Source organism: Camelus dromedarius, chromosome 9 (genome assembly GCF_036321535.1).
Source record: "Camelus dromedarius isolate mCamDro1 chromosome 9, mCamDro1.pat, whole genome shotgun sequence".
NCBI lineage: Eukaryota > Metazoa > Chordata > Mammalia > Artiodactyla > Camelidae > Camelus > Camelus dromedarius.
The window spans coordinates 71,349,746-71,363,325 of record NC_087444.1 but is presented as its reverse complement, the minus strand read 5'-3'; the positions used below and the strand labels follow the sequence as shown (position 1 = coordinate 71,363,325).

The 13,580-nt window shown below is 54.4% G+C and overlaps 1 protein-coding gene across 1 annotated transcript in view; it reads right to left on the bottom strand.

Annotated features, from left to right (window-relative positions):
- Window positions 1-12,561, bottom strand: part of PPP1R37 (protein phosphatase 1 regulatory subunit 37) — a 40,315-nt gene extending 27,754 nt beyond the window's left edge. Inside the window, exon 1 of the mRNA XM_031458818.2 lies at window positions 11,967-12,561. Within this exon, the coding sequence (XP_031314678.1) occupies window positions 11,967-12,168 (202 nt within the window). The 5' untranslated portion in view covers window positions 12,169-12,561. The remainder of the gene's footprint in view (window positions 1-11,966) is intronic.
- Between the last annotated feature and the right edge of the window lie 1,019 nt (window positions 12,562-13,580).

Genomic DNA, 13,580 nt, shown 5'->3' with positions numbered 1-13,580 from the left:
CTCAACATCATCAGCCATCAGGGAAACGCAGATCAAAACCGCAGTGAGACGCCACTGCAGACCCTCTGGGGTGGCAAGAATCAAAAGGACAGACGGTACCAAGGCTGTGGTATGCAGGGACTGGAACTCTTGTACAGTGAGGGGCTGCTAAGTGGGGCAGTCGCTTGGGAAATCAGTCTTGTCGTTGCTCAAATGGTTTGAGCCACCATATGACTGAGCAATTTCTCTCCTAGAAAAATGAAAGCACACATCCACACAAAAGCCTCAACGTAAATATCCACAGCCGCATTGTTCATAATAGCCAGAAAGTGGAAACAACCCAAATGCGTACCAATGGATGAAGAGATAAAACGTGGGGTTATCCATACAATGGAACATTATTCAGCAAGAATGAGGGATGAAGTACAGACACACGCAAGACGTGGGTGAACTCTGTAAACATTATGGTAAATGAAAGAAGACAGACACAAAAGGCCACATACTGCATGATTCCATTTATAGGAAATGTCCAGAAGCTAAAGCGACAGAAAGCAGATCAGTGGCGGCTTGAAGGGGGTGGGGGAGGGGCGCTGGGATCTACAGCTAAGGGGTACAGAGTTTTTTGGGGAGTAATGAAAATGTTCTAAAATTGACTGTGATGACAGGTGCACTGCTCTGTGAAAAACTGAACTGTATGCTTTACATGGCTGAAATGTACATGAATTACATCTCAATAAAGCTGTTTTTTTTTTTTTTTTAATTCCAGATGGTGAGATTAACAAGTGATTTCATTTTCTTCTTTAGGCTTTCCAATTTTTTTTTCTACAATGAACATCTTACTTTTAAAGTCAGAAAAGAATCAAAGTAGTGATCCTTCCCTTAGTAACAACCATCATCCACTCCCAGGGTGACTGCACACCCTTCTCCCCCAGCTCCCACACCAGCTCCAGGAGGGGGCGAGGAGAAAACTGCAACTCACGAAGCATGATCTCGCTTGGCTTCACGGTGAGCTGGAGATGGAATCTCCATTTCCCCAGGGCCCAAAGCCTTTCTATTAATAACAGTGTCACACAGCAAGGCGGGCAGGGAACCCAGGTGCACAGCTGGGCAGCCCTCTTCACCTGCCCTCCTCTAGGATACTACAGAGGTGGCCGAGGAGAGTGGCAGGAGCCCTGTCCTGAGTGCCAGGCCATCCCTTTCCACCTGCTGCCTCATTTATAAAACAAGGAGGTTACCCTTCCACCCCTGATAACCTGGATGCCAGAAAGAGGGAAGTCCCTGCCCTGGACTCTCTTGGCTGGGTGGTCAGTGAGCACACACATTTGGCCACAATAGCTGGTGGTGGCACATTAAGTCAGACGGCCTTGCCTCCAGTCACTGGGCTCACTGGTCTAGGTAGGATAGTTTCTCCCAGGCCCACACAAGGTCAGGCTGCTGTCGGATGTGGGGGATCTAACCAGGGCTCCACTGAGGGCTCTGTCTATACCCACCGTCAACTCCACCCTAATTGAACAACATTCACTGAGCACCTGCTCGGGCCTGGAGCTGTGCTGGGGACACAGCAGTGACCAAGACAGCACAGCTGTGCCCTCCTGGGGCTCACAGTCCAGTGGAGGGGCAGGGACAGGACAGACACGGGAGCCTAGAGAAGCTCAGCACTGCAGATCCCAAGGGTTGAGCCAGGTCCAGTAGGAAGACCTCTGCCCCGCCAAGAAGAACGCAGCACCTTCTGGTCATTGTGACCAAAGCAGGGAGAGCTGGGTCAGGAGGCAAGGATCCCAAGCCCAAGAAAGAAGGGGATTATGGGACAAAGAGTGAGATGGAGGAAAAGGAGAGAAGATGGAGGCCTGGCTCGGGGCTGGGCACCACTGACATCCTCCACCTCCTCCTGTGACACACCTTGTTGCTGGTGGGGCTGAGAATCAGGTCATCTGCCACAAAGATAGAAAGGCAGACCATTACCAAAACCTGGGCTCTCTTGCCCATCCCAACCTCCCTGATGAGGACGAGGTCCTGAGACTCACTCAGTTCCCTAAATGGTGGGGGTGACCTATGGACAGAGACAGGGAAACACACACAGTGGATAAGACCTCAAACACCACCTTGCTGCACAGAGAGGGCAATGCCTTGGCCTACGACCCACAGCAAGTCAACAGCAAAGATCCCAGACCTGTGCTCCCATACTCCACCAGGCTAGCTAGTTTGGGGGTCTGCCAGATCTGGCAGTGGGGTGCCTTTCTGCCCTCTTCACACTTCCCTTTCTGGATCCGGGCTGCATGAGGGCAGGGCCTGTCCGGTACCCAAGGCCCAGCATCAGACATTGCTTCCTTCTCCACTTACCACAGAAGCTCCTGCTCAGAGCCAGGCTCAGGGCTAAGGGCACCAGGGGATACAGTGGCACCAAAGCAAACCCACACCCGCCCTCATGATGTTTACAGTCAGAGGCAAGAGAGAATATCTACCACAGGATTGCAGATAATTAGATCGCTGACCACCTCATGGGCGGAACCAATTCAGAGGACTAGGAAAGAAGGGTTTGCTGGTACTTGATGGACAAGCTAAAGCTGTGAAAGCAAGGCTGGCATCCCAGGACAGGATGTGGGGAGCTCCTCACATGCAGAATTGAGAACAAGGCACCATACTTGATCCCAGAGAGAGGGCATGGAGAAGGGAGAGCCCAGTCGTGGTCAGTGAGGGTGGCAGGGGCTGGGCCTCCAGAGCGGTTTTAGGGATTCCAGATCAGGTGTGAAAGACAGTGGGGGAAGTGGGCCATAAGCGTGATTTAAAGCTGGGCAGTAAACAAGGTCTGCTTTTTCGGGAAGGGAGAGGGGGCAGAGCAGGCAGGGAGGGCAGCCAGGACTCCTCTACCTGGAGCCCAGTAGAGGGAGGCAGAGGCAAGGCAGGCAGGAAAAATGAATGAGTGAAAGCATGAAAAATGATACAAATGATTCAACAAACATCTTCCTTGGCCCTTGTTCTCTTCAGGCCCCCAACTGCTCTGAAGCCCCAGCACTGGGTTAGAGGGCCCTGAGGCCTGGGGTGCTCGTTAGCAGACCCGCTTTGCTCGGAGTCCCTATGGTGCCAGGGAGCGTTCGGTGGTTCGCCTCCTCCAGGGAGCAAGCCAGACAGGATGCGGTCCCGCATGGCACTTATGGGTCCAGTGTGGGGAGATGGCCCCAAACAAATAACAACAGCATGAGGAGCTTCATGGGAACCTGGGAGAGCACAGAGCACTCTGTCTGGGGACAAGTTGTGCGCCAGCACGAGAAGGGTGAGCAGGAGTTGGTCAGGAAAGGCTGAGTAGAGGGAACCGGAGTCTGTCAGTCAGGACAGAGGGGGACAGACCTCCGCTTGGAAAGGGCTCTCACCAGGCTCAGGGGCGAGGCCTTCATCCTGTGGTGGGGAAGGAGCCCTCAGAGGCTTTTCTGGAACTGATCCTTCTGGTTTGAACACAGCTCATGCCCTTACTATATGTGTGGCTTCAGCACCCATAAGCCTCAGCTTTCCTCCTGCCAGTTGTGCAAATTCACCGAGTAAATGCGCATGAAGAGCTGAGATCACCACCATCACTACCATCACCACCATCATCATCCAAAGCAGGACCCTCCACAGGGTCACTTCCCAGGCGTTTGCTTTCATCTTCCGGTAGCCCTGCTCTTCCTCCCTCTTGCCAGCCCTGTTGCTCAGAGGAACCCAGGGCTGCGAAGGTGCTCTGCTTTGCAGAAAGGGGAGGGCTGTACAGAACACGAGCGGCTCCCCCACTGCACTGCGGATGGCAGCTGGCAGGAGACTAAGACTGTGGAGAGACAGAGGGGTGGGTGTGAAGGTGGCACACGAGTCTGACCCCAATGGGTTCCAAGAGAGGCCACCCACTCAACTAAGAAGGATATCCCAGCTGGGATCCAACAAGGCCTCCGCAGCATCGGGCCACAGGGCCCCCACCCAGGCTTCTGCTGGAAAAGGAGAGGGCGTCAGGCACGTCACATGAGTCGAATGGCCGTCAGCAGACACTTCCACACCGCACCCCCCACCTTGAGGCAACGGCTCCATACCAGCTGCAGAGAGTAAGGTAGGAGTGAGTGGAGAATGCCTGTGTCCCTTCATCCACAACCAATCCACCCAGTGTGAGTGCCCAGCACCGTGAGAAGTTCTAGGGACACGGAGTGGAGCCAAACCAAGATGAGCCTTGCCTTTCAAATAGGAAAAGGAGACATCACCAAAGCATGATGGATGTCTACCCATTCATGACAAATCCATCCATCTGTGATGGGCACCCAGCCTCTGAACCCCTTTCCTTGCACTGGGGACCCCCCTCTACCTCTCCCACGCTAAGACACCAGACCCCAGCCTCCTATTGCAGGTCTAGCCCACAAAGCTCCCCCAGACAGAGCTGTCCTAACACGAACAGCATCCGGGACCAGCATGGGCAGTGACAGCGGGTGCCCGGGACTGGAGATGTCCTGGACCCAGGGCATTCTCACCTGGATAGATGACTGGAGTCGGAGTGTGCTTCTGGCTGCGAAAGCCCTGGGCCTGGCTCCTCCCAGAGAGTCAGAAAGCTTTGAAACAGACTCCTTGTCTGTCAAAATGACTTCACATATGGGCAAATTGTGACACAGGGAGATTTCGGGACATGCCCATGTGCACACAGCCAAATTCACACAGAGCAGAGTGCTTGCCTATCCCATCCAGCCCAGGGACAGTGACTGCCAGGGTGCTCTCAGAGAGGAGGGAGCTGGGCAGGCTCGTGAGGGACACAACCGCATTCTACTCGAAAGAGCCCTTACTGAGTGCCCACAACAGCTAGTTCCTCATCCAGTCGCTCCCCAAGTTCAGAATAATCTAATTCTCAACCCCCATGCAGATGGGGCCACCGAGGCAGAGCAGCTGGGCGATTGCCTCAGGGCAGAGCTGGACTGGCACCCGTGGGCTCCAAAGCCCGAGCCCGGTGCTGCCTCTCATGTTACTGCCATTTCACAGAGACACGAATGAGGCCCATGGGGGACTCCGTGGTCTCCTCCTGGAAAATTCTGGGCCAGATGTGTTCTGGAATTCAGAATTTCCTGGATTTTAGAAGAGTGATAGGATATCTATATTATGTAAGCCCCCAGCAGGGCCTGGGACAGTTTTTAGAGCTTTCTGGATTTGGGAAATGTGGGACCTAAGGACACTTCAGAGGTGAAGCCAGTTGCTGAGGTCACACGGGGGAGGTGGTGCAGGCACTCAAACGCACGGCCCCCACGCCTCCCACTACCCAACTTGAGGGCAGGAAGAACTAATGGGCAGGGGTGGGGTGGGGTGTTAAAGACCCAAAGTGGGAACAGATAGGGAAAACTGTCACCTTGGACGTGCTACAGAGAACACCGCAGTGCAAAACCTTCTGGGGGAGGGGGAGGTTCAGATAAATCTGATGAATAAATCAAGAAGTCAAATGTCAGCTATTAGCCAGTGCAGGGCCACACAAAGCTGAGAGCCTACAGGTTCCTGGCCCATGGCCACCTTCCCTGGTCTCGGAGTCTTGGTCTTACCCTCTTCATGCCACACTCCCAGAAGGTTCTGTTAAAGACAGTAGGCGTGCCCCTTCTTAAAGCTTGCTGGCTTCCCACCACCCTCAGGCTAACTCAGCCTACAAGGCCTCAGCTGGGCGGTTCTCTTCCCCTTCTGCAGTCTCGCCTCTGACCCTCCTGCCTCTACCTCCAGATTTCCGATCCCAGTAAGACTGCTTTTGTCTGTTCCTCAGATACACCTCGCTCATTCTCTCTGCCTCCAATCCTTGGTACGTCCTTCCAACTGCTCCTCACCTGGCTAACTCCTGTGATTTCTTCAGGCCTTAGATGGCCCATCCTCCAAGAAGCCACCTTTGCCCTGCCTGCCGGTCTGTGAGCTCTTTCTAATCAGAGTCCTGGGCACCCTGGTTTGATTACAATCGTTTGCTGGGTGTCTCCCTCACCCAACTGTGACTCCATGGAGGCAGGGCTTGGCCTGTCTTCTTCCTTGACCCCTAACACCAGCATGGCGAGACCAACTAAATGAATGGTTGGTCACAGGGTTGCCAAAACACACATTCAGCCAGGATGCACTGAACACCTACCGCGTACTGATACTGTGTAGCACAGAAGTACTCAGATCAAGGATCCGAACAAGGACCTGATGATGGGGACAGAGGAGCAGCATGGACCTCCCAGGCCTCTGGAGCTGTCAGGGAACCACAGTGAAGCCCTCCTGAATGCCACTCAGTGGGCCCTTTACTCACTCTGTTTCTCATCCCTGCCACAACCCTGTGAGGCTGGAACTGTCATCTCCATGTTACAAAGGGTTATGGGTTAAAGATAAAGAAACTCTGCATCACGCAGAACCGAACGCAGCAGCTGGTGAAGCTCACGCAGCCAGTCACAGGTGCTGAGTGCAGGCCCCATGGCCGGGCTGCCTGGTCTGAATCCCAGCCCAACACTTACTGGCTCTGTGACGACCTCAGGTAAGTTACTCGCCCTCTCTGTGCTTCTAATTCAATCTACCTGGAAAGAAAAACACCGACCTCCCATGGTAGTGACTACTCAGGTCATCTGGGGGGCAAGAATTTCAACCCAAAACACATTTCTGTAGTCACCTGAAGTCAGACAATTCAATTTGCTCTAAAACAAATCTACAGGCCAACTCCAGCTGCCCCTGAACTGAGGTCTGGGAGGCAGTGTTGGGACTGAGTGCTGAGTGGCTGAATCAGGGGCCCTGAGCAGGACAGCCAAACCTGGCTGCCGGGGGAGCTTTCTAGAAACAGATTCCTGGCCATTCCCAGAAGCTAGCCTCAGTTATGGCCAGTCCAGGCCAGAGCATCTGGCTCCACAGCTCTTAATATTTTTGGAGCCAAATGCCTGTGAAAGACAGGAGAACCACGCTGCCACTGCCGGCTGGGTGACGCTGTGCTGAGGAGGCCAAAGCCACTCGCGGGGCCCAGAGGAAGGGCCCTGTCCTGGCGCCAACCGCAGGCACTACTCCAAGAAGCTCTCTCCAAACGCCACCCTGGTGAATAAGATCCAAGGAAAAACCTCACTTCTCTGACATTCGTCCACCCAGGGCCCAAGCCCTCTTGTGTGTCAGACGGAGGTCACACAGGTGACTCGCAAAGTCTTCACAATTGAGAGGGAAATACGATGAGAACACAAAGAGCCGGAGGTGGAAAAAATGAGGGCAGCCCGCCCAAATCCGAGTGCATGGAGGGCCCGGCCTGGCCAGAGCAGGCACCCCCAGCACATCCTGTGGACACGGTCACATCCCAACATGGTGGAGGGCTGGGGCCTGGGGCCCGGGGCCCACTCTACAGAGGGGACCAAGGCTCAGGGAGAGGCTGCAGCTAAGACCTCCAGTCTAGACTCTTGGTACCTCTCAGACAGGGGGCAGTGGGCCAACACATGCTGATTTCGTTTCAGCTCAGAGAGACTGGGCCTCTTGCTCACAGTCACCCAGCTTTTCTGAGACAGGATGAGGCCTGGAACCTGAGGTCTTTCCCAGGCCCTGTCAGGGATGTTGGGGCTCTCATCTCAAAGGAGTAGCCCTCTGAGGGACAGACAGCAGGGTTCTGATGAGGGAAATGCTGAGGGAGAGGTGAGTGCAAATAAACCACAGAGACAGCAAAGGCATAGGGGCGGGGGCTGCAGTGGGGGCAGAAGGCTGGACAAGGAGGACACCTACTCAGCAGAGTGCTCTCAGTGGACACTTATCTAACTTAATCCTCACGATCACCCTATGAGGAGGTACCATTGTCAGCTATATTTTACTGGCAGAAAACCCATGGACAGAGAGAACAATCACCCAAAGTCACACGGCAGAGTCTACGTGCCAACACGGGCAGCAGGAGGTGAGGCTGGGCCCAGATAGAGACCTGGACAAAAGCATCCATGTCACCCCCCACGACCCCGTTCCCCACTCTGCAGCAAGACCACCACTTAGGCTAAAACAAGCCATTAACCACGAGCCTCTTTCCACCATTAACAGGTACCTTTCTACCTGTCAAACCAGTTTCAAGGACTAAATCTGCAGCATGGGTTTCAATGAGAACAAACAGTAAGGCATTTCCAGCCTCTTTGATCCCCATTTAAGAACACCACGGCCACTGTCCCCACTGCTCCTTCTACTCTGCCCTCCAGCCCCAAAGCTCAGGTGGCCAAAGGTGGGCATGTTTGGGCCCTCTTTACTCTGTAAGCATCTCCACTTCACATGAGGAGTTTCCTGGTGGGCAAAACTTCCCCTCCCCCACCCCAGGACAGACTCCACAGGCTGGAGGTCAGGGAGTGGGGAATGAGTCATTGGCAGCACTGGAGGGAGGGGGAGAGAGCCTCCCAGACTGTGGCCAGTGTCACGTGCTCTCCAATGCCTGCCTTACAAACCCCAGGTCTCCTCTCCATGCAACGTTCAGCTGGGACTGGGAAGACAGCTGAGCCTCAAGTCATTCTTGCAGTCTGAAGAGTTTCCTCAGAGGAACTGGGCCCACAGGACCTGTCACCACGGGATTGGGTGGGGTGTATCAGGCCGGCCCCTCTCCAGCTGGCACCCACTTCCACCCCGCGAGGAGAGTGGAGTGCACACGAGCCCAGCCTGGCAGCACTGAGGCAGCCTCTTCCCCAACTCCACACCCCTTCCACTCACCGCGGAGACCCTGCCCTACCAGGTTCATTACACCCCCTCAGATATCCTGGGTGGTCAGCAGGGCAGGGATCACAATATCACAGATGAGGAAACAAACAAGCTCAGCAAGAGTAAGTGCTCTGCCGGGGCCATGGCACGCTGCTGCCGGGCTGGCCTGGAGGCACACTCTGGCTCGGTGGAGCTCAGGTATGGCCTGACCTCACCCCTTCCAGAACGGCTGCACACGGGGCTCATGCAACCACAATCACTGTGTGTCTTTCGAGGGCTGAGTGGGAAGGAGGATGGACAGTGTCTGCTCTCCAGTCCAGTGCAGAAGAGAGACCACCAATATGAAACAGCAGACGGCCATCAGCGCAATGAGGAAAATAAACAGGCCCTGCCGGGGGCAGGTGGGGACACTATAGGAGGTGGGAGCCAGGGAAGGCCCTTCTGAGTGCTAGGCCAGGTTGAGCCTGCGGAGGCCTGAGGCCCTCCCTCACTACCTCCCTCCAGGAATCACACCTCCAGGAATCCCCCAGCCCGAGACCTCTGGCGAGGCTCAATGGGGCTCTCCAGTCAGGGACACACCCCTAGAGGTTCCCACCCAGCTGTACCACACTCCAGTCCCAGACCCAGCCTTCCTCCACCCCAGCAGAGGCTCCGTTAGGGACTGGCTGAGCTCTCCTCCCAGGGCAAGGCTCTGCTGAACGGGCACCCTGTGCTGGGGCCCCCAATTCCTCCCTTCTGTGCCTCCTGGCCCAGGCAACTTCTCCAACTCTGCTATGGAAGAACAGCTTCTGAATGACCTCTCTTCCCATTCAGGCCCGCCAATTCCTCCCTCACTCTTGGCCTTGAGGTCCTATCACCACAGCAAGCCCCAGAATGACTCCTCCGTCACCCTTTTCACCAGGGCCACAGCTCAAATGACACCCCTGTGCTTTCATGGCTTACAAACCAACTCCAACAAATCTCCAGCCAACTCCTCCCTGAAGCCCCCACCAAAGACCCTTTGACCTCTCAACTAGGCAGCTTCTTGGTGCAACTTTGTATAGCCTGGCAAGCCTCCCCCGCCCTCAGTCCTAGGCCAGCTGTCCTCCCCAGGCACAGAGGCTAGCCACCTTAGCACCGCCAGGCCCTCCAACTTCCTGTCCTGCAAGTCACATCATCCAAACTAGCAGAGTTCACCAATGACCCCTCCCCAGCCTGTCAGGGCAACCCCTCAACCCCTCCCAGCCAGGCTCCAACAGATTCTGTTCCTTCCATCCTTCCCTCCCCTCAAAGGTCTCTGCATCCCCAAGACTGCCCATGAGAAACAAAAACAAAGCCAGAAAAGCCCACTGAATCCACCTGGATAACAGCAGTTGCACTTTCTGTGGCAGGAACTTACCAGGACTAGCTTATTTAATCCTCACAACTACCCCACGGCAGAAATTAGCACTTGCACGTGCAGAGAAAGAAACAGGAGACTCAGAGAGGAAAAATGGCTTCCCCAAAGCCCAACAGTTGGTAACACACAGCTGTGCCTCTTCTGGGAACCTGCAGACTAGAAGCTTCACCCCACTTCCTTCCCACCCGGTGTCAGACCCTCCAACTGCCCCACCTCAACGCCCCAGCCCATAAATGGAACATCTTCCCTTTCCCTTGCTCCAAGCCCTCAAACGGACCACGGTTTCTGTCCCTCTTCTGAGAGCCTGCGAAGCAGAAACCTCCAGGCCCCAGCTCTGTGAACTACCTCCCCAGACTGGCCCCTAAAATGACCAGTATTACCTCACATCACCCCTAAAATGACCAACAATAACTGCAACTTTGTGAAGGCTCACCCTGGCCACTTTTCACACAATCTTAGTTAGCCCTCTCTTAAAGCCTGTGGCATGGGTATCACCACCTACTTACAGGTGGGGAAACTGAGGAGTTAGGTAACCAGCCTGATGTCATGAAGTAGGTAAATGGGAATCAGGATTTGAACTTGAGCCCCTCCAAGTCTTTGCTGCTCTGAACTCCCTGGACTGGATACTGGGACAGGGCCCATTCTGACTCTTCCCTTCCTCAGCCGCAGTCCCCCAAGCTCTCCAAACCAAAAGTGACCACGTATCCGTGAGGCCAAGAGCCCAAGGACTTGGCTGGCTCCCAAGGCCAAGAATTTTAAATTAAGCACCTTCTCTGTAACAGTAACTGGCCAAGACAGCATTCATGGCTGCTCCCTGTGCTTTCAGCTTCCAGTTACCATGATTCCCCACTCTCACATCAAAGCCACCAATTCCTGCACGGCCCACAGACTAGCAACGGCTCCTCCTCTCTCCACAGGGCCAACAGACCAACTTCTGTAGAGCGCAGGCCAGGCTGATCCCTCTCTTTGCAGGCTCCATCCCAGCAAGACCGACAGACCTCTCCAGCACAGAAATGGACTCAACACCACAGTCCATCTCTGAAGCAACTTTCCACCTTCCCAGCCCTGTGGGTAAAACACATTCCTCCAACGGCCCTTTCAGTTCCAACACTGAGCTGACCTTCTCCAGAGGACCTATAACCCATGAACTTGTTCTCTCTCTTACACCTCAAGCCACCAAACTTCTACAATGCTCTCACCTTCTACCGATCCACAACTCCAATTCCTTAACTCTTTCTCAAGGGGAAAAAAAAAAGAACTTTCTAGAGCCAGGCTCCAAAGTTCCTCTGCTCCTGAACAGCTGACAGTGTTCTGCTTCCCTTTTTCTAGGAGAGGAAGAGGAGGCATACAGTGACTCCAAGATCGAACACCTCCTTTATCTCACCAAGCCCCAAACTGACCACCAATTCTGCTCCTTTCCTGGCAAGTTTATTGACCTTGACTTCCTTTTCCCAACCCCAGGATTTACTGCCACAGTGCAGGTTCATTCCTCTTTCTCCTTTCAGTCAAGGAAGTGAGCAACATGATCATCCCTTGCCCCCAGGCTTGCAAACCAGCAACTTAACCTCCTTCCATTCCTATAAGCCCATCAAACTTCTCCAGCTACCCTTTCAGCACCAATGTTGACCACCCCCTTCCTCCCCTGAATGTTCCATCCTTCTCTGGGGGAACTATGAACTCAAAGGTTACCGACCTCCTAATCTCCCGAATCACCAAAGTTTCTTTGATTGCTCCCCGTTTTAATTCCTAAAGCGATCACCTTCAGCGTCCCCTGGAGCGGGGAGGCGGGGAGTAGGCATAAATTAGCTACTTTTCACATTCCCAACCCAGCAGCCACCCCCTAACACCCTCCACCTCTAAACTGACAATTGTCTCCTTAAATCATCTAAAGGTGCAACTTACTGAGCTCCAGCTCTGTGCTGGGCGCTGCATCAACTCCCAGGTCCCCCACGAGCCGCCCCCGCGCCCCAGCCATAACTACCGTGTCTCCAGGGGTCTTTGGGTTCCACAGCTCCGGACACGATATCCTCGTCGGAGGGGAACGTGACGCGCTTGGCCACAGCCTTGAGGCGCCCGTCGGCCGGGGGCGATGCGGAGCTGGGTGACAGGGCCTCAGTGGGGGCCTCCTCGGCCTCGCCGTCCGCGCTCGGCCCGGGCGGCGCCTCCTGCGGCGGGGTCTCCATCGCCGCCGCCGCCGCCTCCTCCTCACGGGGGCCCCGGGGACATGCCCCGGGCCCCGGACTTGTCTCTCCGGGCCCTCCCGCTTTCCCGGGGCATGGGCTCCGCCACTGCTTCAGGCACCGCCTCCGTCAGCTCTGCTGGTCGTCGTAGTCGTCGCCGCCGGGAGCTCGAGCGCGCCTCCCCCGAGCCCCATGCGTACCTGCCCGTTCGCAGCCGCACTTTCGTTAAGAGCCGTTGAGCCTGCCGCTTACTCAGAAGAGTAGAAAATCAGTGTAAGCTACAGACAGGTAGCGTTGTCAAGTGAGTTGTCAATGGAGGGGACAGAAGGCAGAAAGAGCCACAGGAAAAAGAAACGTGAGCAGTGAATCTGCAGAGCCGGAACTGCAGAAAATGAGGGGCGGGGCGAGGTGGACGCCGTCTCCCAGAGCAGCGCGCAAGCGCGAACCTGAACCGCCCCCACCCCGCCTCCCCGCCTGAATCTAGGTAACTAAATAGGCTCGCACGCGTTCGTCACGAGCTCAGGCAACGGAGAAGGGAATCGAGTTGATAGAAATAAAAACATCAGTTTGGTGGGGCTAGGCCAACTGACAAGGAGAGAAGTAAAGGGATGGAGAACTTGAAAGGAAATGCGATAGGAGCTGTGTTGAGTATATGAGTACAGGTGATGGATGCTGACAGGGATCCTCTGCTTGGAGACGAAGCCTGTCCCCACTCGCTAGTTAGTCTCTAGCCTTCCATTTGCAGACTGCAGTTTCATCAATAACGCATCATCAATAAACATCATTTGGATAGCGTCGTATAAAATACAATTTAAATTTAAAATCTGAAATATGAACCCATGAGGAGTGATTTTAATTAAAAACAAAAAAACGACAAATTCCAAAAGCAAGGGACGAATCTGCCAACCATAATACCGGGTGATGGACCAGGTAGATCACCGAGCCAGTAGCAAACCAGCACGAACTCAAGCCACACCCCCATAAGGGCGCAATTAAGTCGCTTAACATTCGCCTCCGCACTTTCGCCACGCCATCCCAGCCCATCAGGCAATTCCGGGAAGGCGGAGGTTAAAACAAAAAAAGGGTGGGTGTACGTGAGGAGGGGCGAGCGACGTCGTTGCCAAGGTAACTCAAAAGCTAGGCCCGGGAGTCCCCAGAGGCAGCGTATTGAATGGACAAGTGGGAGCTGAGGCTCTTTACCTGCTTCATTCAACTTCATTGGCCGCCGCACTTTCTCGATTGAAGACAAAAAAATAAATCTCATCTACATTTTAATGGATTCTTCACTTACATTCTTAAATTGATGGGACTACAATGGGGGCAGAAATTATTTTTTTAGAGTAAATCTTCTGAAAGGCTACTAGTAATGGGTCTAAGTGAAGCGAATGCTATGGACAGCCACGTTATACAGCTGA